Raw genomic sequence first — 26,196 nt, forward strand, 5'->3', positions numbered from 1 at the left:
TCGTTGTCATCGAGGCCAGCAGGTGAACGGCAGGGAGAGAAAAAAATTGGTCGCGATACGCCGCGAGCTGCGGCGCAATGTTTTATCTACTGGATAAATATTTCTTCTTGAATAATTAAAGACAGCGTATCTCAAACGTCACGCGACAGGAGCGTATTATGTCTCTTTTACAGGATATGTCCTATACCCACGGAGAATTGACAAACTCATACAAAGTGATTAAGTAAAATATGTCACGGTACTATTAATTTATAATAAATCCTGCGTTGAAAAGAGAGAAAACTTAAAATTCCGCAATAGCTATAATACTCTTTCTATCTTGCTCTTATGGCCTCCCACGCGGAACGGTTATCACGCTCGCGTGCACCCCCTAATTAATGACGTCGCGTGCTTTTTGATTACGAAGTGAATTAAGATTCAAAATGCTTTGCCCGCTGAGAGATAACATTAAGAAACTGAGACAAAATTCGTTCCGCGATGCATATTCGGTAGAAGGCGAAGAGAAAAACATAAACGAGAGCAGCGCAAATTCCGCGATGATAATTTACGCGCGACTGCAAAGATACGCAAGTCGCTTGCGTGCAAACTTCACCGCGCGAATTTGATTAGCTCTCTGGAAACTATTCGGCAATAATTAAATTACACGCAATCGTTGCGTAACGTCGAAAGTAGCGAATTTAGGCTCCTCGTTACGCCCCTCTCCTCCAGCTACGTATAACGAGACAAATTGAAACTCTTACTATCACGAAAACAGCCGTTAAGGAAGCTTGTTGTTTCGAAGTTCACGCTTTAAGTTTAATAAGAGTTTTGAGTTATTAATTTGATGACACGTGGAGAATCTTAAGCGAGGCCAAAGAAAGGAATAGGAGCTTTGCAAAAGCTACACATCCGCGAATGTAAAAGTAATTTTTCGGTGGCTCCAAGTACTCCAAGGCAGAAAAAAAACGTAACGGCTTTTATATAATTAGTATTATCTCTTATCGCGTTTCTTATCGTTTCATTCGATTTCTTACCGCAAATATGTAAGTGTATTCATTTCAGTACAATTAAAAGTAACATAATAACGATAAGAAATTTTAAATTCATCTCACAAAATAATATAAATTTGACAAAGAGCGCAAGATAATTGTCACAAGTTACAAAAAGTAAGAGTATTTACAGCGCATTACTCGCATCATTCGCACGGCGTCATTATTTCATTATCTCGATAAACATTTTTCCTATGTAACAAATCCATGCCACCACTTCGGAAACAATTAAATTGGATCTTGGTACTTGTATATAATTACGCGCGGCGAAGAAGCGGGATTGGGGATTGGAGTGGAAATCTTCCCTTTCTATAGGTGAAGCATTATATCCAGATCCCATTTCAGAAATTTCCAAGCCGCGGCTCTGATAAAGACCGAAATGTCGACCTCCGGGACTTTGCAACAAAAAAGGAAACTTCACCTAGGGGCTATTACACATAATGAAGTTTCATGCCCGCGTACACACTCTCACATGCTCTGCTAATTACAAAAGCTAACAGAGCCGCGAAAGCTCTCTCTCTCTCTCTCTCTGTCGCTGCGGTATATAAAAGGATCCGAGAAGCTCGCGCGTGAACTTTGTAATTAATCGATCCAAATCGTATTCAAACAAAAGTCTGCTCAAAGCAGATCCGCACGAATGATGCGAGTAATCGTATTCCGAGTGTAATTCCTCCACTTCCCAAGTAGATGCTCACTATCGAGTCTCTCTCTCTCTCTCTCTCTCTCTCTCTCTCTCTTGCGCGCAATGTCCTTTGTACTTGTGTCGTGCAACACGCCGTGAGAACCCACCGGGGATACACAGAAGATATTACGAGCTGGTCATAGCAGGGCTAGTTAGTCCTATTCCAAGGATAACCAGGTTTCCCCGTGTCGCAACAAGCTCACCACGATCTACAGGGAGAAACTGGTGATTCACGAGTTAGTTAGTTAACTTGTCTGGGTAACTTGTAAATCCGGATCCACGAGGGTTTCCACCGGACGCCGTCGGTCACACACTGATCAGTAGTCGGGACGCCAGTCGCGACGGTAACCGGGACGAGGGATGATCACGACAAGTCACAAGGGCGGCCTCGAGCACGAGCACGAGGCACGGGGTCGCGTGAACCGCGCGAAGTCGCGTGTGCTGTCGGACTGAGAGAGCGTCGACGAGCTGCCCCCTTGCGAACCGGGCTGGCGAGGAGCGAGGAGGAGCGTCATCGTGCTCACCCGCCTGCCGCGGGCATGCTCTCTGTGTGTGAGCTGCGACCAACGTCGTCGTCTCGCTGTTCGCTTTCGCTGCTCCTCCAACCCGGCTGTCACCCCTCTGTCTCTGTCGTTTGGGTATCGCGTTTCGTGCCCTCTCGGTGCGCTGCTCCGCTGTATCTCGGCCCATCTGTCCAGCGACGCATCTGACGGGGCGTCGTCGTCAATCACGCGTGACACGCTGTGAGAAGGCACGGCTAATAGCGTCGCCGAGAACATTGTGTCCATGTGATATTAGGATCGAAAAGGCTGATGCTCCGATAATATCAGAGGGAAACCGGGGCAAATGCGAGGGATCGCGCAGATCGCGTTTCGGACTTTCAATTATCTCTTCGTTAGCTTTTAAATCGTAACAATCGTAGCATCGGCGTTTCAAAATAAAAGAGTATCGTTTTACGCAATCCTGCAATAAATATCTCTCTGCAGGCGTGTATGTTTCTAATGAAGTACCATTGTGCATTTCTAACAGAATACCTTTTCAATTTTTCGATTCAAGCAAAAAGTTCATTACGATTAAGTCAAAGTACTCAAGTATTCCAAAGATAGTTGGTCGTATCTTGATTAAATGTGGTGAAAGAAAAAAACTACTATTCTTAGGCCAAATTTATCAATTAGCGAAACGTTGTAATTTCATCGCAATATCAGATTTGGGAAGTATACTGTCGGAGGAAGTGCAGCCAATGTTATCAGTTGTTACGGTCAAGGGAAACTTAGCACTACGATGAAATCGATTTATTCAGGTAGATGTGGGAGTCCTGAGCCAGAATTCAACGTGGCGCATTATTAGATGAGATATATAGGAAAAGCGGCCCTTCGCCCTTCAAGCACAGAAACGAGCTACGGCGAAAGGTATAGTTCTCCAGAGAGTTTCCCTCCTACGCGAAAACGCGTTTTAGAGCTTCTTTATCGAGATGGGACGAATCCGCTCGTAGTCCGACGTACTCTGGAGAAGACATAAAACAGTTATCTCTCGGCCGCTCTAATCTACCGGACCCCGAGCGCGAAAACTCATTTTCGCGATACGGAGATTCATCATCTCGTCCACGTCACGAAGTGATTAAAGCGCAACGCAATGAAAATTACCCGGATTAATATGTTGACTGCGAGAATGAGATAACTAACCCAGGATTTGTGTGAGGATTCGTTAGGATTGTAGCGATATCGTTCGTAGCGAGGCATTCGATGTACAAAACTTAACTTTCACGCAGCATACGGTTCACATAATTTATCGATTCTACACATCCTTCGTGATCGTTGCGAAAGCTTAGTATCCAAAAATAAATATCTCCGAGAGAAACAATTTCGTGCACTTGAGCGTGCATCATACACGTAAGTGCACGACTCTGCAACGGCAGCGTGCCCACACCAAACATGAGAGCTTATTGTTTCGTTAACGACGTTTACCAACTCGTGAGGAACAAAAACATCCGACAACGAAGAACCAATTTAAAGAGGGAATGTGACAGACTAGGAATTAAATATTGACGATAACGTCATATGACACGATATTAATTAATAATGCATTGATTAAAGCGCGCGAAATTTATCGCGTATCAAACGTATCGGTTCCGCAGTATCATACTTGCGTGAATTGGTTTTTCGAGAAACAAAACCCATTCGCCTGATAAATACGCAATTCGATCCCACCTATCTCTGAAAAATATTCGGCAACATTGTGTCAAATTTGAAATATGATTGATATACAAGACATTACATTTGATGATATCATTTATTCAAGAAGATCGAAGAGCACATCCAAAGCTTTTGATACGTTCGGTAATAATCGCGCTTGTGTGTTTATTCTTAAACTGAACGAAATGGTCTAAAAGACTCTGCTTTTGTGAGATTAAGAAACTTGAACTAGCGCAACGGTGAGTCATTGTCTATTTAATCAATTGGTGGGTAGCAAGTTTCAAACTTGACGTCAAATATAATAAGAAGAACGTGCTAAAGAAAGAGAAAAAGAAGGGGAAAAAGAGAGAAATATTCAAAAGACATGGTATAAGACACAAAGAAATTTTCAGTTTCATGGTACATGCACCGACATATACATCAGTTTATTTTAAAAGTGAGACAAGTATTATTGAGAAAGAATAGGCGTCTAACAAATAGCAACAAAATGCAAATCTTACTTAGAAAGTTGACAATAGCTACAATTATGTGTAGAATTTTGCAAATTGTAATGAGAAAAAAATAACTTTGTTGTCGTGAGCATTGATGTCTTTTTGAAGAAATTTATAACTATCAATCATATTTCAAAAAACACGTGTAAAAATTTCTAAAAAGAAAAAGATAATATATGTATAAGGAATTTAAGAAAAATTTGCGGATATTATTTTGATAAAAATAAGAATAAATAACCCACATCAAATTTTTAAAAATAAATCTTATCTATTTCGTCGAGCATAAAGGTGTTATAAATTAATTAAAGATATCACCGATGAACATTAAAAAAACAACAATATGACATATATCGACCTGCTCTAAAATGAATTGCTTTGCAATAACGACTCGGTGCACATAACAGGTATTATTTCTTCCCCAAACTTTTGGTAGATTGCAATGAAATGAAAGATGAATTTAATTGAACCGAATTAAACCGCGTAATTTTATTTCATATCAATGTGCAATAATCCGCAAAAAAATTGACAATCAGTTCATTAAATGTTCATGTGATGATCGCCTATAAAGTTTGGCAGCTTCCGAGTTTCACGTCCTCGTAAGCGCGAAAGAACCTCTCTCTCTTTCTCTTTTTCTGTCTCTCTGTCTCTCCCCCCCCCTCTCTCTCTATTTATGTATTTATGTATTGTGTATTTATTTATGTTATCATCAGTTTATTCTCTGTGTCTCTCTAACTGCCCTCTCAAACTGCGCTTAATCCTCACCCTATGCGTGCATACCGCATTTATGGGCCTTCGAATTCCCATGTATCTTCTCCGGTTTTGCTTGTAATTTTGTTTTATGTAATTTCCTTACTCTTGTTTTTCCTGCGTTCTGTACACTGTATTCTATCAAGACACAATCTTAGAGGGTTTACCCTAGATTATCAATAAAAGCTCTATCCATCTATCTGTCTCTCTCGGATCGATTCAGCTGGCATTGTGCACTTCGTACGTCAGCATTTGGCGCGAGAAGGTTTTTGCGATGACGTCGTTTATTAATCATCGACATGAAATAATTTCAAACGTCGCGTCGGAACGCTGCGTGAAATTACGGATGGATATGCGCGATATTACATGACGTTATTCGCGCGGATATTAGTGATGATACTGACAATGACGCACAGAAACGGTCCATTTCCTTACCTTAACCCAATATCTTGAAAATAAAGCGACCGATGTCACATCATATAGCCTGAGGGCAAATGAAGAAAAATGTTTTATGCGCATATATATATCCTCTTTCCTTCAGAGTTGTAAAAATGTTTCTCTAAGAGCACATTCATATGTGATATATGCTTCTTCAGTTCAAAGATACGTTACGTTGTACAAGTCTGTAATCCTACATACAGGTCCACTTCTTCTTGTAGATAAAGAGACTCGTAAAAATGGTAAGTTATTAAAATTGTTATTTCATCATACATGTTTCATTATACATGTTATTATATACATTAAGTAGTAGATATCACATATAAACATTATTTCTCGGCATTACGAGGGACGGCGCAAAAAAATAGTGTTATACTTTTTAATTCGCGTCATAATATTTCTTTCACACGCATTCTTCACTTACTGCGGCGTGTATTGAGTGCAACGCCTGAACTTTACGGTGCGTCGTTTCCGCGCGTGAAATTTATACGTGCGCTGTGAACGATAAATTTTCGAGGCGAAGCACCGCGTTGTAAAATTTGAACGTTGCGCTGGGACAATGCGAACCCGTAAAATCTTCGAGCATTACACTGCGAAGAATATACGCAGCGCATAATCACCGTATAAATGCGATAAAGTGTATTTTTTTTGCTTTAACTGCTTCAATAAATCGTTTTGCGAAGGAAAAAAAAACGGTGAATATAAGTGGAACAGTAAATATAAGTAATGTAGTAATTTACATAACCGATTTGTTATCACCAATAAAAAATGTTTCATAAAAAATGTATTTCATTGTAAATTAAAAAATTTTAAACAAAATGTTATTTGGAGTTTATTTTGTAGTTAGCCATGTTGTGATATTCATTCCATCAAATCACTGCAATGGAAGCAGAGAGATTTCACGGACTTCCTGTGTTCTAATGATAAATGTAACCTTAAACTACTCCAACATGAAATGCTCTGCATTTGACTTGAATTATGAACACGCAATTCGCAACGATCACGCATGAAACCTTTCCTCGGGGAAAACCTTCCATCAAGTTGAAATCAAAAATGTTTTTTTCCGTGAGATGCAGATTTGTTGAATCATGTTATTTTCGCAAAGTTTCCGCGAAATATTTGGCTATTCTACGATTTACTGAACTGTAAACCTTTACAAGTGACGTAATATGCGGTACATAAATTGAAAGACCGTCAGAATAATAATATTAACATGTAATTAGCATTCGGCATTCATCGTGATAAATTGCATCAAACTGATGTTTCACTGTCGAAATCTCTAAATCTAAATATTCATGAAAGAATTAATTAATTTTTCATTCAGAAATACCTTTCATCTGGAAATACTTATTATACAAACTTTCTCCGTATAGATAATATTCATTAACTGTATTACATCTTAAAATTCTACAATTTTATCGGAAAGCATCAAAATGATAAAAAATGCGGAAAATTCTCTGAAACAACAATGTTATTATGGCCAATACTTTTTAATTATAAAAACATATGGAAATTGAAGAAATAAAAATAAAAATCGAGAAATAGAATTTAGAAGAGAAACTATTTGTTTTCTAGTATTACATTTTCTAATAAATAATATGTTTTCATTATTTTTTCTTTAAATAAACTTTAATATTATTATTTATCAGTAGAAAATAAGGTACTAAAGATATTGAAGAGTTAAACAATAACACACGTTTTTAAAATGGAATCTAATTTATCGACTTTGTTCAGTAAAACTGTAAAGAGAGACGGTGAACAGCAGTATCGATCTAACTGTTACATATAGCAGAGAAGAGCCAGCGAAACCCAGCCAGTATCGCGAAAGATGGCGGTACCATGATCGTTTTACCAGCAGATGCAGTTACCACAGTTACCACAGTTATCGGTTTAAGGTTACCTCTTTCCAATTATCTCATCGCTTGATAAAACGATTTGTCATGACAGATAAAAGTTGAACAACGATCTGCTCAAAAAAATAAATAAATAAATAAACCCTTCAGATTTTACTTCATAAATTTAAGTCTTAAAATCCTACAATATTTAAAATAATAATTAAAATGTCCCACTCATCATGCATGCAGATATCTTCGCTATTTGTGACGATGTTCGCTTCGCAAACATTTGATTGAAAGTCCTTTCTCCTCTTTTGTTTGTCAAAAAAATAGCTCCGGATTGACCGACTTTGCGCATGGATTTGTGTCATATAGATATCTCCATCAGCAGTGTATTCCTTCCCACCCCTCCCCCAAAAAATCCCCGGTCGCTTCATCAAGTCGCTTCGAGCGCGGACACACGATGCACAGTTTTATTTCGGCCGAAAACAAAACGTTCCTCCGCCTGCGCCGCGCGCGCGACTTACCGTTTCACCTGGCCGTCGAGTTCTATCTCACTGACAGATATCTCATCCAGGGGGCGGGAGCCAAATTCTCACGTGATTTATCGTACTCACCGCAATTCGTGCCCGACCACCGTCCAACCCCTGCGACGCCTCCTATCCTTCCGGCGCAATGCTTCCGCCACGCTGAGCCTCTCCATCCTCGCGGAGTGAGAGGCGCGGAAAAAGCTTGACGCTCTTAAAATGTACGCGCCTTGCCAACGGCCGCCGCGTGGTTGTCGTTTCGCGGCACAACGACACGCGACACGTCCCGACTCATCTAAAATTGTAGCACATTAATTCCAGATTCACTGCGAGGAGCTACCGAGAAGAGGAGCTGAAGATTTTTTGGCACACACCAACACGCACTAACGCGAAGACGTGGTCATCGTATCTTCGACGAACTCTACGATCGAACCGCTACATACTTTTTACCCGCGCAACATACAAGATATTTGCAAAATTTACTGTACAAAGTACGATAAACTCACGACGGCTTTCGTAGGAATCGCTTGTATTTTTTAATCAAACGTGTATTTCGAAGAGTGATTCGATTGACTTATTTATTTACGCGTTGTACAATTGCATGGCATCGCTCTTGATCGTTATGCCACAACATGGTTAATTGGCGAAGACGCCAATAAAGGTCTTGTTGCGCAAGAGTAGATCACAATCGCCGATTATTACTCGCGACGCACACTGCCGATCATGGAACGCTATAAGCGCATACAGAGCATATCGGAAAAAAAAACGTTTATATATATATATATATATATATTCGCAAATGTTTTTTTTTTCGCGACACGTCACTCTGCTGCGCGCGATTTATTACACTGTCCTCGAACGACAAGATAATTTCTCGCCGTTCACGTCATTGTCACGCAAACAATCGAACTTCAAAGACGAATGAAATTTTCCTAGCTCAATGACTTAAGCACGAGTCACCGATCGCCAATCAATCTAACGGAACCGGCAATTAAATCGGCTGTCGCGCCGAACGAATAGACGAGGTAAGCATCTGGACATCGCGACGCACCGCACACGACTGAATGTCGTATTGTATTTATAGAGCGACTTGGGATTATTTTGAACGCCGTCGCTTTTCTCACGTATACGTAGTTTGTACGATTTTCGGAGTCACGACACACGTAAATACGCCGTGATATCTTTTTTTACGTTCGCCTCTTTTATGTCGTCGTGAGCGCGATGTAAATGTAGCCTTCCGCATTAATCCAATTTCGCCGTTCCCCCTTGTCTTCTCACATATGTACCTCGTTTCGATACTATTACTCTCCATTTTTTTACGCTCCTTTATCGCGCTGTTTTTGTACACACTTTTATATATATATTAAAAAATACTCGAAGTAAAATATGTTTAAGCACACGTGTAACGAAATGTATGATGCATTGATCTGTGATTTAATCTTATACGGTATTGTTACTGTCCTAAACGCGGTCAATCACAGATCACAGAGGTGTTGAATAAAGACGTGAGATTTCCCTTGGTAAGAGGCTTCATTGTTAAATCGTAATAGAGTTGATGTACTTTAAAATGCACATGAGATTACATACTGATTCACAAATAGAGTATATATAAATATGAGTAAGAACAAAGCCTAAAAATTTCTCTCAAAGAAGGTAAATTATACATGTAGATTACGTGCATATGCATATGTGTAATACGGAAAAAATGTTTTTTTTTTTAATCTTCAATAATGTTTTGCGCAAACAAAACCATATTAATAATTTATGCATATTTTTTCCGACATGCATATATTTTCCGTTCTATATCTGAGAGTGAGCTGGCAAGTGTCCACAAATATTGAAGCATCCGTGTGCTTCTAAGTCGCCAAATTACCAGATATTTTTTGAAGCGCGCTACGAGATGAAAATTCGATTTGCTACAGAGCACGCGCCCGCATCCGGCATGTTGTGCAAATATCTGCCAAAGTTGTGACAAATGCTAACTGATGGGTGTTATTAGTTTACGTCAAGGCCCTGATTAGAAAATGAGTTACGTCTCAATGAATGATCCCTCATAAATTCACGAATAGCCCATCTTCCAATTAAGAAACTCGCAGGACATGAGGGAAGTTTCATACACGCCGGATAATTACGCTTCCTTTTTTTTTTTTTTTAGATCATTCTCTGAGGAGGGAGAAAAGTCGAACGAGACACAAGGTCGTCGGTTATTTATTATAATCGAGAATTCTCGGCGCGCGACGTTGCCTCCATATAAATCGTGGGTGTCGGCCGGCCAATTATAATACTCGTATTTTGAGAAACCAAATGTTCGCGGTGGCCAACTTAGACGTGGAATCGCGAGCCGTTCCGTTGTGCTTAGCATCATTTTTCTCTCGGTTCTGCACGAATTTGGCAATCGCGGGTGAAACATGATGCAAGAGAATACGTGAATCACAAATTGTTATAAACGGAACAACTACGGCGTGAGGATAATCGTAAAATTTTTCTCACTGATGAAAAATCGCTCTCGCTACTATACTGATAAAGTTATACTCGCGATCATTATCATTAAACAACTCTCAACTAACGAGGATAAATCTGACATCGGAGCAAATAGCTTACGAAGCATCAGAAAGTACGAGGAACTTGTACTTAATTATAATTAATGGCTGGTTACGAGTAACGTGGGTGTACCGCAAAGTAAATAAGTAAGTAGACGAAAAAGATGACGGTTATTTTTTCTCCGTTCAAGGAGAATTTATTACAAATCTACTTAATTTATAAAACAACACGGCGGCGATGTTACGTTTGTATTTCCTACGTTGTAATCATACACCAAGAATATTCGTCTTCATTATATAGAAAATAAGATTTTATCACGCAAATACTAAAACAGTTTACTGAAATAAACTTGTTGTTGTTAATGTTAAAAAAGAACCAATAAAATAGATATAAGCGTTATTTAAACAAATAATTATATATGCATTTTGTTCGAGTCTAATTAGTAATATTTAACATATTGATTGATTAAGGAACCAGAACTTTGATAACTTTGCACGTAATTTTTTCGAATAAACTTTGATATAGAGTTCACAAACTTACCGTGAAAAAACATAATTTCGGAAGAAATTGGTAATTTTTTTGTACCTGAGGCAACTCTTTAACACATACATTACAAAATAATAACTTCATTTCCAGTTGATGCACATTCGCAAAATATTAATTTTGTTTTGAAATAATATTAAAGCGCGTATATAGTCATCATTTGAAAATATAAATACTTTATATAAAACTTGTTAATAAAATGTATTTTCAAAATAAAAAAATGTTTTTTTAAATTTATAATAAATTCCCTATACTGATCTATAATTTTCAGTAAACGTAGTAACGCATCTTTTGCACTGTTTACAAGATTTCTGCTTAATTGTTCAAAAACATGTTACGCAGGAGATGTATGCGATGCGCGGGGATGCCAAAGGCAGTGAAGTTTATAAAAATAAAAGCAAAAATAATTAATCGATATTATTAACCCTTTGCTGCGACATCTTGCCCTAACGCGCTCGTGCAAAGGGAAACAACTATGGCGGAAGCAACTGTGTAAAAAGAATACCAGGGGCTGGTCAATCTTTTTTCGTTTCATTAGGCAGCGACCAAGAAGATTACTATCTGCTTTTTAAATTGATCTGCATAGCAGGGACAAGAAAAACAATAAATTTATTTTTAAAAGTTATTAAAACATAATTTTGACACAATTAAAAATATTAATTTAAGTTAATAATGGATAGATATAGTAGTAATATACGTTGTTTGTGATAGTATTAATTAATATTGATCACATTTAACAAAGTGATTATGCGATTATTAATTGCTATTTGCCGTTTATTAGTGTTATTAATATAGTCATATTTAGTGTTATCAGTAATTAACTAATTATGTACATATACTGTAAATATATAAACTCGATTAAAATTAAATTCTATATATGTGTACATAAAATCAGTTATATCAAATACTTTTTATTAAAAAAATAAATAAATAATAAATTATATGTTTCGCTATTCTGCTTCAAATAATGTAGCAAGTTCGATTTTTATTCTAATTAATCTTAAATTATATTCCATCTTCTATTTGTTTCAAATGTTTATTGTTCGCAAAAATATGTATGTACAAATATGTATGTAAGGTATGTGAGTATCCAAAGGATCCACATAGCAGTGTATCGAGTTTGGATTCTGTGAGTTTACTATGCAAGCCCAAATGACGGATCAGTCATCCCTGCGGGATCGGCTACCGATAAAGGCGCGCCAATGCGATGCTGCCATCCGTGAATGCTCGACGAGTTTGCAGAGGTAGCAACAAATATTATCGTCTGCAGTAAACTTTGCAATTTCCAAGTTTAAATATGTTAAATTGCGATTGTAATAAAACAGTTCTTACAAAACGTTATATATTAAAAATTATTAACGCTCTCTTTTCTAAATTAAACCATAATAAGCAACTTAAATTTAAAAAAAATTTATTGCAAGTTAAATATGTTAAAATACAAATTTCATAATAATTTACATTAGTGAAAAAGTTGGTTAAGCACATTCTCGTAGAAAAAAAAGAATATCTATTTATGTGAAAGTAGATGATGAGGGGCACTATATTATACGTGAAGATACGGATTTTTATGACAGTAAACAGCTCACGTGAAATGGAAAAGTAAGACATCGGAGACACGATGGCGATATAGTGCACGAGCATTAAAATGCAAATGAAAGTGGCGCGGAAGCAGACGTCTACAAGACAAAATCGGCCGTTATTCGCGATACAGTCCCTCTGCGATTTCACCTGGCCATTCTGCCAAATCGCTGCAGCTAATACGACAGGCAAACACATCGGATATTCTAACCGAAACTATTCACAGTTCTCCGCCGGATAGCAGTTATAGTAAACAGTGCTTCGACAAACACGATGCTTCGATTTTGGCAGAAAAGAAAGTCAACTATCGACCTGCACAGTGCTCGATAGCAATAAAGTGTATAAGCCAACAGCGGAAATATGTATATTTGATTATAGAAATCAGAATAGATATATTTTATCATTTTTCAAACTTTGATTATTGGATTACAACGACGATTACATGTACCAGAAACCCACACGTTTCCTGCAACAAAAAATTGTTTGCTGCACACTTTTAAATTTGCTTTAAATAAAAGCTCAATGTGAGATAAATTGAGAGAAGCTTCATCGACTCTAAGTTAGAATAATTGATCTTTTAATAAAGCAACAGTAATATTTCCAGGACACCCTGCAATTTCCTTATTAACGAAGAAATTCGCGTTTAACCTAATTGCACATATTGCAGTCGTACGCGGGAAGGGAAGGATTTATCTCGGGTCTCGATCTTTGTCGTGTCTCTCCTAAAAGGAGAGCCGGCAAGATGCATTTTCATCCCGACGGCTTGCCTCTAAGACGAGAGAGGCGCGCCGTTTCCTATTAGAGATCTCTTCCGCAATAGTGTCGAAGAATGCCATTTCCCCGCCCGCGCTATTCTCCCGCGCAATGAATGAGCAGAGGAATTCCTCGAGAGTCGAGGCTCTTGTAGACGCGCGCGCCATGAAACGTCTAGGCGTCTAGGATGGTTACGTGTTACACGAAAAGCCACTCGGCGTTCGCGACCCATTATGCAAATTACGCCTACTGGCAACGAAATATACGCGTTGGGAGGAATAAAACTTGTGAGGTCATCGCGGTACCGGGCCGTAACCGAGATAGCGCAAACGCATCGCGCGAATAACGATAGTCCGTTCTCGTTGCGACCGTTGCATTGGAGAATAAACGCGGTAGATAGATAGCAGGAAGCTCGGAGCGGCTGGTGGAAACCGAGTCGATATTCGTGTAATTATAGACATCGGTATCCGCGCGCTTCGCGTCACACGGCGAGCGTGCGATGTGAATGGCTTAATCGCCACGACATCGGCCACGCGCGAGAGGAGAGGAATTCATGACGCAACAGCATTAGACGCGTCGCTAGAACTATTCCAAGGATTACAATTTACTTAGCGTTAAGTCCAGATAAATGCGGCTCTATTCGCGAGTAACGCGAATGCCGTGTAGCACTTGGATCGCATCCGCGGCCAGCGTGGAAGGCCGCAGGACGCTACCGAGCTCCCTCCGACCTCGCGGAAAAGTCTATAAATACTTAAGCGTTTTGATCCATTAGTATATTTATTAGTAATTTACGTAGACGCCTTCCATCGCGTCTGAAACAAGCTCTGTCGTGCTTAATCGCCGCGCTTGAATAATACAAGATGAAACATTAGGAACATGTGAACCGCGATAAATTTTAATGTAACGTAAAAAGCAGAAAGCGCGAAATGAATAATAGATGAAAATGGCTAACCTAGAGGCTAGGATCTTTGCACGCTTCGGTTTAACGAAGTAAATGTGAAAACCGGCTTGTCAAGCTAACATTATTTTTTTAAAAAAAGAAACGGTAGGCAATCACGACTGCACTTCTAGCTCGTTCTTTAAAGAAAGGACGTTACCAATCAAAATCTGGATAATTGGTTAATATCCGGAACGTCGAATCCCCCTGCGCTAACTTGATCGAATACTCGTATGCCCGCAGGCGCACCAGTTTCATCGAAGCGTTCTCGCAAGTTCGCTTGTATCATCCTAACGTAATTCACTTTACCTCGCGCGATGATGATCAAAGTTACGTCCGCCTTTCGTAAAAGTTTAATGTGATCTAAGGGCACCATTTTTTCCACGAAGATTGAACGGAAGCCGATGGGGTATCGAACCTTAACCGAATTGAATTAACAATCAGTTTACATTGTTTCAAATGCGAAATCGATAATAGGATAACCCAGGAACCAATGTTATTACACTGAGAACACGTTGAATGTGCTCTCTCTCTCTCTCTCTCTCTTCATACAAAGAAAATTAACGTTAATTTTCATTGACGAAAATCTCGACAAGTCTCTCTGAGGTTTCGTCGTTATCGACCGAAAATTCCTTCTCACAATATATCAAGTTCCGCGAAGGATTATCTCCGAAACCACGATAGCCAAATTAATAAGGTACAAACTGCCCGGAGCACAAGAATGTCCAGATTCGATCCTTGAGATAATATAATATCAATTTTCTCGTAATCAGTAGAAGAGAATTTAACATCTAAATATTCCATAGAGCAGGTATTCAAGGACTATACAATATTTAAGTATTTGCTTATCTCCTCTATTCATATATTAATACATAGAAAAAACAAGTGTTCTCGTTGTAATAATATATTTTAATATTTAACAGAAAATTTTGGCGACCAAGCCCCTATATTCATTTATTAATAAATAATTATATATATTATTACATTTTCTATATATGCGTATTCGATTTCTATTTATTTTCTCATAAGTACAAATAACATAGTCTCTAAAAATTTACAACCTCATTTACAATTCGGTATCTTTGATATATTATTTTATTTTAATAAATCCACGTAATAAACAAATATTTTTGTTATTAAATAATTATTAAAGCACATTGTATAAGATTAAGTAATATCGGTTCTGCCGTCAGTATGCGTCAAAGGTCTTTCCGCCAGTGAGCCGATCCGCTCCGCAAATACCATTAATATCATAATAGCACGTGCATTAATTGCACATCCTATACACAACCATCAAAGGTAGGCTTGTATCGACATGTATGCGCTACGATGTTAACCCTTTTAGTGCCCCTGTTGTCGAATGGCGTCAAAGGAACGAATATAACATGATGTGACGTGTTCGCACCAGTAAGCCACGGTTGCCACCGTTTCCTAGTACGGTCGTGATTGAAATAATTTTGAGCTACCGCAAGTAATTGATACCTCGCGAAAACGATCCTGCTGAACAAAAAAAAAAAAAGGGTAAAACGTAAACTAATCTCGTCGCAAGGTGCCAAGAAAATACAGTGTCCAGCTGTGTCAAAAATCAGGCACACCGCCAATCTGCGTCATGCTTACTTCCAAGGACACACCGTGGATTTTGGGGAAGGGTTAGCAGCCAGCGGGCCAGGGATGCAGGGGTGCCCGTGTCGCGGATAGTCAGTCGGAGAGGGATAGAGCTAGTTATGCGATGGGGTTCACGGAGTGGAGGGGATGAAGGTACATTTCGAGGTCGGTCGATACCACTGTCCGTCGAAGCGCCATCGCCACGTGCTTCGCACCATGCTCTGTGTTTTCGCAATCAATCTTGCAGAAACGCATTCGACTTGAAAATTACTTCCCCTGGCCCCCCCCTCTCAAGAATCGCAAGTGTTCCCAACGTTCCACTCGCATTTAGATTAGTTTGTTCGCATAATCGACTTTTGATTCTGTAATTCTCGTATAATTTTATTAAACGGGTAAAATGAATTTGCGATGTTAATTCCCCGAGAATTGTTAATGCAACTTCAGAGAAGTCTGCAGTATCATAAAGGCGAACGAAGCTAATTAGATGTTATATGTGAAAATGCATTGTCAATTGATAGTCGCGTTATGGACATTTAAAAAATACGTATTCCAGTTGTCAATTAATTTTCTCGCGGAACGGTAATTCAACAGAGGTAAAAAAAAGTACACGTGTAGATACGTCGAACGATCGATGTCGCCCTTGAAGGTAAATGCAAGTCTCGGATTATTACCGTAGAATGCAACTACTCGCAAAAGCGACTAATATTGATAGATAGGTAGGAACGTGACGCGGCGTATCCTTGTGATTCTTGACATTTCGCAGTTCTTTCATACAGCAAATAGACGAGGGTAAATCGTACATTTCGCATTAAGCTCTATATGAATTCGCCTTGATGCATAACAGTGGAATATTTTTGAATGCGCAACGCAGTTTCTAAATGACCCGAGTGAGACAGGGAAAAATTTACCTTTCAAAATTACCGCAATTTTTAAATATTCTACAATTCTATTAACGCGTTCTATTAACCTTTGTATTTGAGTTTTATAACGTAACGTTGTCATTTTAGTACTCAAAACATTAAATTTGATACGCTAATATTTTACATCTAATAATATTTTACGTTACAAGTGAATTTTCTCATGCGGACGAATTTTGATCGCACAATTTGACGGCGATATTAATTTCCAGATTCTCGAGACTCTTGTGCCAAAATTATTATTAAATCCTGTCCACGCGGGAATACGCAGTTTCTCTAACTAAAACCGCGTGACTGTAAATCTTATTTTAGGTAAGGCTATGCACTCGCGAGGTTTATTCTCTCGAACAAACAACCTATTACAACCCCGTGCCAGGTTTTTGTCTTCGAAAAAAATCTTCCCTTCGTGAAGATTAATATCGTGACACGACGTGGCCTAGCCTTTAACGAAGGAAGCGAGCCACCTGTCATCGATAAGAGACCCCGAGTACGAGGTATTAACCTTGATTAATTTAATTCCCACCCTCATATATTTATAGCTCGGGGGAATGATTTCCGAGCGGTACGCGCCGGATAGTCCCGCGGATATATTCGGCCTCGATTCAAAGCGCAAGATCGCGTGCGACCGGTACATTACGAGCGCCGTGAAAGCTCAACCGGCGTGTGCTTTTATAGGTCAAGTTCTCGCTTCAAGGAAGTACATGCCCGCCGTCGGATCGTGCACGTATGCTTTGTCCACGAGTAAAACGGCCGTGCGCACGGACCTGCCCTAGGCCTAGACCCAATTCGCGCCCAGCTGTGTCTGATAACGCTCGCCACCCATCGTTTTTTTTTTTTTTCACCTAATGCTTAGTCATGTTCCTAATTGCAATGACGAATATTGAATTGATCGTCGGACTGCGATTCCGAGCACGGAGGAAGCGGCGGACGAATAGCGCAAAATTAAAATCATCTTTATGCATTCGAAATCCGTTGCCGCGGAACGTCTTGCAAGAAACAAAGGGAGCATTAACAAGAAACTGAATTTTCCTTCGGTGATGTAGGTAAGAAATAAAATTCTCTGCTTCATTTTCAAACCCGAGATAAAATAAAATAGAATTTGGCAAAAGCAAAAAAAGATGGAGAAGCTACTATATCCTGCTCTGGATTCGGATATATCGATATGATAGGTGGATTTGTATCAGTATGTTTGCAGAGCTTTCAAACAAATCCTCAGAGCCACTTTTTACTACTTTTCTGGCCTCTTCAAAACTATAGTCTACAGATAAACTTCTTTGGACACATATTGTTTTCGACCTACAAATCAAAATTGAGCGTATGCAATGTTGAAAAGAACAATTGTTACTCGACTTGTAACTTATATCCGAATGTAGAACATTCGTCGCGAAATATTCGTCCCGGAGAGAAATTATCGTTAAAATTAAATTTCATGTCCCTGGGTCATTCCTCGTACACGGAATACCATTGTTCCATGTATCATACATCATCTTCGTATGAGTTAGTTATACTGGAAATTACAGAGCGTGAAATAAAAAAATTCACGGATATATCAGTGCCCCCTGTAATACTAGACAGCGTTAATTATGCGCGACGTTAATTACTGGGTTGTACAAACAAGCGTTTCACCGCAAATCATTGTGCGCCGGTGGTAATACGAGATCGCAAAATTTACGATAATCGTTGTTGTGTAGAGGTAAGGACCGTGTTGACAGCTAAAATTTCAATGCATGAATACGCATTATATGCATTGACGTTATTAGTTTGCCAGCATAGTAAACATACTGTTAAATATGTATTTTAATAGCTGTATATTTTAAGATATAATTAATGAAAAGTTGTTTCGCACGAAAGTCAAAATGTCTACAATTGCAAATAACGGCAAATACTGGGAAATGGAAAAGAGGATTTAATAAAACGCAAACATTGAATTTTCTCAATAGGACAAAATTTTGCGCAAATTATTTAACGAGATCAACGTTGGCACGTGATATTGAACATAAGACACGAGGAAAATGTAAAAGATAAAAGGAATAATTTACATTCTCTCAGGACTAATTTAACTAAAGTGTGCTAAATCGCAAAAGCAATTCATATGAATGTGGCAGATGGTTTTATTTCGCCAAATTGAATCCCAAGTGCGCCATTCTTACATCTGGCCGAATTCTGTCGAATTTAAGGATTCATGCTATTTTTACTTCTTTGCAATTTCTCTTCAGGATTTGAAAGAAATTTTCCACCATCTGTTCCACCCCGAACTCTTATCTTCTACTTTTTCTAGCGCAAACAATATTAATTATCTAAAAAAAATTCAAAACGAGATAGCACATATGCCAATAACAGATTTTTTTTACTGTGATAAGAATTACTTTTGTTCAATTGCACGTAACAATGATTTAATTAATTGATTTAATCATTCAAATCCACTTTTATTAATTCAATAAAACCGTGAAGTGGATCAAAGGACAATTATTGTCGAGTACAATTATTGTCGAGTAAGGGGACAGTAGTGTTTCGTTAAAAAATTCACAAATATAGGAAACCACAAAACCACCGAGTGTACTCGTCCAGTGAACAATACAACGGGACATTTTACCAACATCATTATATATATATATATATATATATATATATATATATATATAATATATACATATACATATACACATAAACTATATCTGTGCGTGTATCTAAATTAAAATTTCTAAATTTGTACGAACAATTTAATCCGGAATTCTTTTTAAACGCAAAAAAATAATTTAATTTGTAATTAAATTCTTTTATCAGATGTGATCACAAAAAATTTTCTACACGTTTTTATTCTACCTTCCAATAACATTATCATAATAGACATTATTATTATTTAATAGATTATTATTTTTTATATTAAAATATTTTTATATTAATTTTTGCGATAATTTTGCAATAATTTTTTCACTTTAGTGCTACCAACTTTCTATTTGTTATTCTGATAGTAAAAATGCATTATAAGTTTTTACTTCATCTTTCTTGCAGCGAAATTCGATCACAGTCCATCAGATTTAATTGACCGTATGGATGGAAAAGACTCTTGCCCTAGCTCCTCTGCAACTATATTGTGAATAATTTAATCGCACAGAAATGCGAACGCAAGAAAACACTATGTAAGGACCGAGCATTAAGACGATTCGCCTTAATGCCCGCGGAGAACTGCAATAATTACAGGAAAATCATAAAAGGATAAATGCAAAGAGAACGCATGTTAACGGGAAAGGGCAAAGGTAATACGCGCTTCGACATGGCTTTACTGGCGTGTGGAAAGACTTTTAGTTGGTTTAAAAACCACCCCGAGAGTAAACTCAACCGGCGCGGTGATACAACTTCTCTGTGTGTATGTGTGTGTATGTGTTATAATCCTTTCGATATATTACATTACAAAGTAAATAAAGTTAAAAACCATGTGACACAATGTAGCTCATAAACTTAAGTGCATTTCACGATATGTATGTGCATATGTGTAAGTCGGACATGCATTTAATATCATGACGTATATTACATAACATCTGCAGCGAGCAAAATTCTAATATGAGGAAGTAAACATTGTGTATAATGTAGTGCACGAATTAATATCTTAAAACATTCTTTAATTATAAGGTGCACGTTTAAATAAATTATATATTCCGCTACTGCGAGAGAGTTTAATCATTTTTATATTAAGCGACATAACATCGTCCTCAGTGTTAGATAAAAGTAAATATAAAAATTCAGAAAAAAAAGATAATGTAAAATTGTGAAAGCGGCGCCGGGGAAGACTTTAACAGAATAAATTCGGAAAACGTCGTTACATATTGTCAAATATGATAACTCGGGAATCAAGTTTCAGCGTTACAATGCGAGTCTCGAAATTGCATTTGAACGCAGCGCTAGTCATTCTCTCATGACTTCCGTATTCTACTTCGCTTCAAAGTTAAAACGTCTTCTTCAAACGCTCACAGTAATGCATAAAGCAGAAACATGTAAAGATATGTCTGAGAAAATTACAGCAGCCAAGAAGACATAGCGTCTCGCGAACTAAATATTTAAAGTGGACTTAAAGAGCAGAAAAATAGTAGCAAAAATAAAAAAAATTGAAATAGTGAAGATTATGTATAAGCCGTTCTAAATTAAAGTTAAAAGCAGTCTATTTGTAAGAAATCTCCGATTTATATTCGTGCATTTCAAAGGGGCTTCCGTCCTTCGGCCACCAGAGATTCCTAACTATTCTCACTAAAACGTAAAAATTATCCGGGTTTCAATCCAGCTAATAAAGCTAAAGATGCACTTAATTTTTATTTTCGTTGCTTAAGGCGATGAAAGAAAAAAAAAATTAATTCGCCGACATAAGCGTAATTCGGTGAAAGACGAAAGACAAGAAAATTGGCCGCGCCGAACCGACGACGCTGCTCAACGCTATGCACATTTTTTTCCTGCCCGGTATAATTAGACTCAACGAGTAGGCAAATGGTAATTCAATTCCGCAAACATTACACCTGCCAGCGTCAGCGTAGCTGCGTCGTGTATACGATATTACGGTGTAATTCACAGAATGTGCCTGCACGCGCACGGACACGTTCGCATACACGTGCAAACTTTGAAATGCACTACAAACGAGGAAAATTCGCTCGATGAGAGCTTCCCGCCGTGATGAAATTTTCACTCCTCGCCTTATTCCCGCAACTGCCACATCGAGCCCGACATACTTATTAGCGAAACGCAAAAAGGCGCGCATCTTAGATAATAACACACGCGTATCATCTACTAAATGCGACATGCAGCGAATCAACCGTACCGTGTGATTAAACGTTTTTCTTTCTGTCCTACATGCACGGCCGCTTGAAAAATCGATTAAAATCGCAATGACTCAAAGACACACTCGAGGCACCCGTTTTGAAAATTATGCTTTCTTAAGCTCGTACTCTAACGATCGCTCGCTCGAACGACGTCAATTCGCGATATTATTATTATTATATTCTCGCATAGAAATTGTCAGTTAACGCGAGAAGAATACATTTCTTCATATACGGCAAATTGTTAAGCCTTTTTTTTTTAAATATTCTTCCTCATGGCGCGTTGTTCGCACACTGATGTCGCGATGCAAAACAAGATCGTCGAATCGCGTCGCGTGTCGTAATTCTTTGTGGAAACGCGGCGTGACGAATGCAAATCATCAATGATTAACATCAGCTGACACTTTTGTCGCCAGCAAGCATTATGACGCAGCACACGATTTCTCGATCGCGCACAACGCACGGGCGAGCGACAACACGTGTGTCACGCGTGCATTAAGCCGAGGTAGCCTCGGCACCAACGAGCCGCAATCATCGTTAAATTAAACGTATGCAAACGATACGAGAGATTAAAGTTATTAAACACCATTATTACAAGCAACCGCGTATTATGTTAATTGATCGAGCATAAATCGTCAAAAAAAAAAAAAAAATAGTAAGAGTGTTAAAAAGAAATACAGATATTATGAGACCGAATGATGTCATTTCTTGACTACAATGTATATAGCTAACGGATTTAGATTTGGAATAAAGACCTTACATTCAATAATACCAGTTAATACTAACAAATACTACTGACAATATTATTGACTATGTGTAAAGTCCTTATAATACTGCGCATGAAATTAAACTGAAATATTCTCAACAATATTTGTCAATCTAAGATCGTCTAAGATTGTAAAAATATTGATGTATATTCTCCGTATTATTGTTTTTATATTACTGGCCAGTTTTGTTGAGCGTGTAAGATCCTTATGAGGATCAGATGTCGTCGCGCGAGCAATTTTCTGTTACGACAGCGACGTTAACAATTGAAAGATATGCGCAGGTTTGCTGCACCGTCAGTTACATGTGAACATCTTGATAAACAGAAGCTTAAATTGGCTAATGACCAAGGATAACCTATCACCGCGATTTATAGCCGTATAAAGACAGCGAAGTGGTTGTTAACAATTTGCATCAACGATCGTTGGAACGTATGAAAATAAAATAAGTGTCGAACCGTGCACCGCATAAAGATCCATTTAACGTTCACGAAAATCGCATTAAATCGTAATCCTAAAGGGTTATTCTATTTAGTCCCTCCACAATGAGTTTTAATACGGTTGGTTACAAAATTCAAACACTTTCCCTTAATAAATAATTTTAACTTTTACAGCTTGATACGATAAGATAATTTTACAACAAAATTGTATTAGCGTTTTTTATTAAAAACTTCCGCTTCTGTTAATTGTGCTCCGCTCTTAACTAAGTAGATTTAGCCTTAAATTTACGTTACGTTTGCGCACATAAAAGACAATTTAATCTTAACGAACTTAAATTTTTAATCGAGATAAAGAGCTCAATGGGTTGCGTGGCATTACTCTAATGTTTTAACTAAAATAATGATGTAACTTGCGCAAAACTTTCGTGAATGTATATTTCGAAGCTGCTAGTTCGTTTGGCGCCTATTGGCAAATGTGCAGACCCGTGCAACAGCAGCGGGCAGCAGCAGCAGCAGCAGCAGCAGCAGCAGCAGCAGTAGCAGCAACGGTAGCATGCAACGGTTCGTATCGATCCCTCAGGACCAGAGCTCTACCCTAGCAGCCTTGCATTCTCTTTGCCATCTACAAGGTGGTCAAAATTCGACTTTGTCGGCGGGGACACGCTTTATTTAAAAAATAACGAATGCACGCAGTGCTTAAAATGTCACGCGTACGATATACCTTCATTTGTCAATCGCGATAAAGAGATTTATTTATTTACCAGTTGTATTTTCCTACCATTTCTAATAAGAATAGATAACAAAATACAGATTTAAATAAGCCAATATCATAAGACGAGCGAGTTTGTCCCAATGAGAGGATAATGTTACAAATTCAACATTTTAATTTGAACTTTGAAGTACGTTGTACAAAGTTGATTTAACGCAGATTCTGGTAAAGTTATCGTTTCATTACGATTGGATACGATTGAGAATACAAAAATAGAAAAACATCTTCACCGATCAGATTAAATACTGTTACGTCGGATAATGAAAATATATTCAAGTAACCTTGTTTACCCAAGTATGCGTCGGGCTGAAAAAATATTTTCTTTATCTAATAGTCGATTTCGAAATTGATTTATATTTTCAACGTAACTCTCTCTTCTCAATATTTCTTCTTCTAATAGTTTCCACATAAATTTTAACCCCATGGCATAATAACTTGTAGTACTGTTTATAAATTAGGAAGCCTTTTAACTCACACACTTGCATAATTTCGCGCAACTAATGTTATTAATAACATTATCTGTGATTATATTACATTCAATAAGATAACGAATTATTAACTACGCTAATAGTTTATATAACGTTAATGAATAAAGTTTGTGTAAAATTAAACGGAAACAGTCTCCTTCATTTTATTATACCCATCTGTTATCCTTTTATTTCTTTCCATTTGCACACACATACACATATATTTTTTTCTCATCTCATAATCTTCCTTATTACTTATTATACATATAGTACATTCATTATATTCCTCATTTTATTCTGACATCGAGCAATTATGAGTTTGTTTTTAGCAACTGATAACAAACGAATGTTAATCTTGGCGCATATCGTTAATTTCCTTCCGAGAATGAAACACAGCGTAACTCGCGAACTTCTCAGCCGTGAAATGTATGCAACACTGGCGCATCTCTCTACGCATCGGCGGGGAAATGAACACAAATGAAATATGTTCATGATAAATCGATAATACGGCATAGCAGCATGAGAAACCAAATATGAGATATGTCTCATAATACTCGACATTAGAGCTCTGCAAAAATGTCACAAAACAACGTTAATTTTTCTATTTCTACTTTGTTTTTTTATATTTTACTATCTCTTTTTTAATCCTAAAATGCTACTTTCCGAAAATGCTACATTAATTCTACTCTGGATTCACTCACATAATTTAGAAACTCTTAATTTTTTTACACTTTTAAATTTTAAGATTTTTTCTACTTTATAAGTCACAAGTTTAGAACACCTAAACTAATACTATTTTAGAATGTAAAAAAATACTTATTAAATATTTTAAATTATCAAAATTTTAATAATAAAAACTGCGCTAAACTTGAATTAGTACCTGGGTAAAAATTCACCTATAATAACACTCTAGAGTTAAATTAATAAACAAGATGGAAATATCTGAAGATTAATATTATATATTAGGGATATTTTCCTATCTTCTATAAATTATCACGAGATGTGATTCAATTGCTAATAAAATTTGCTATTTATTTCTAAGTGTGTAAAATGTAAAAAATGTGATTTTTTAGCGTACAACATATTTGTCTAAAACGAAAGAAATTCAATTTGGCACAACTCGTATAAGAACTGTTGGCATGTCGAAAAGCAATTTTTGAAAATTCCTCTTCTAAAGACCCGAAGGAATGCCTCCAATTCCTATCAGGTCAAGCTTATATTGATGCTCAAAGAGACGAAAGAGTAAATGGACCGAGGCAGCGAGGAGAAGGAGAAGTTGAAAACCCGTCACGTTAGACTATAAATAAGAACTTAATAAAACAACACGCGTGGTGCACTTGACCTACGGAATGTGGCGAGAATGCGTTGAAACCGTACCTCTACACAATACACTTGTAAGGTTTCTGATGTGACAACGTATATAAAATTATTTATAAAATGTATCACACACAATGTATTAAATAGAAAAATACTTCTAAATTTAATAATTAAAAAAAATTAAAATTAATTTAAATCTCAAGAAAAACATTGCATAAGAAACATAAAACTTAATTGCAAAAATATTTTTTTAGAATGATTAAATATTTGTATTTTTTTAAGAATAGCAAAATATATTTAATTAAATATAGAATTTTAAAATATTCTGACATTTTGTAAATATATATTAAATATATATATTTAGTCATTTCTTTAAAATGTATATTTTATATATAAAACATTTTATAAAATAACTCCATTTTTATAACAATTTTACATAAAATGTAAGTTTTTAATATATTTTTTATGTTTTAGACGAGTCTAAAATTCATGTTACTTCTTTCACTAAGGTTCTGCGAGTAACAATTCAAACCGGTATTTTTATTCGCCTCTGATAGCACTTATATTTTACGTCACTCAAACCAAATATGCTGCGTTTTCGAAGCGAAATTTGTCGCTGCATATAAAAAGCAATATTAAGTGGCATCGAGTATCGGTGATAAATTAAAGCAGTTTTAGCGGCGCTTGATCGAAACGGAAGGCCATTACGATAACGAAGATATTAATATTTTTAATTGGCTTCGATATCATATGCGCATTATGCATTTCGCAGCTGAGTATAATATTGTACAAAAAAATCAATTTAGCATAATATCTAAATACT

General features: G+C 37.3%; 1 protein-coding gene across 15 annotated transcripts in view; it reads right to left on the bottom strand.

Annotated features, from left to right (window-relative positions):
• LOC105835059 (cAMP-specific 3',5'-cyclic phosphodiesterase) overlaps positions 1–26,196 on the bottom strand; it is a 330,289-nt gene that overhangs the window by 142,422 nt on the left and 161,671 nt on the right. For 3 of the 15 annotated variants that reach the window (XM_036292356.1, XM_036292357.1, XM_036292355.1), the window contains exon 1: positions 1,818–4,542. The exons of 9 other annotated variants lie outside the window; for them this stretch is intronic. Coding sequence is in view for 1 of the 6 variants with exons in the window: in XM_036292367.1 (XP_036148260.1) it covers positions 8,031–8,116 (86 nt within the window). In the remaining 5 variants the exon portion in view is untranslated. Of the gene's footprint in view, positions 1–1,817; positions 4,554–8,030; positions 15,183–26,196 lie in introns of those variants that run through there. 3 more of the 15 variants (XM_036292367.1, XM_036292353.1, XM_036292351.1) reach the window with 3 other exon arrangements.

This window comes from Monomorium pharaonis, chromosome 9, assembly GCF_013373865.1.
Source record: "Monomorium pharaonis isolate MP-MQ-018 chromosome 9, ASM1337386v2, whole genome shotgun sequence".
NCBI classification, from domain to species: Eukaryota; Metazoa; Arthropoda; class Insecta; order Hymenoptera; family Formicidae; genus Monomorium; species Monomorium pharaonis.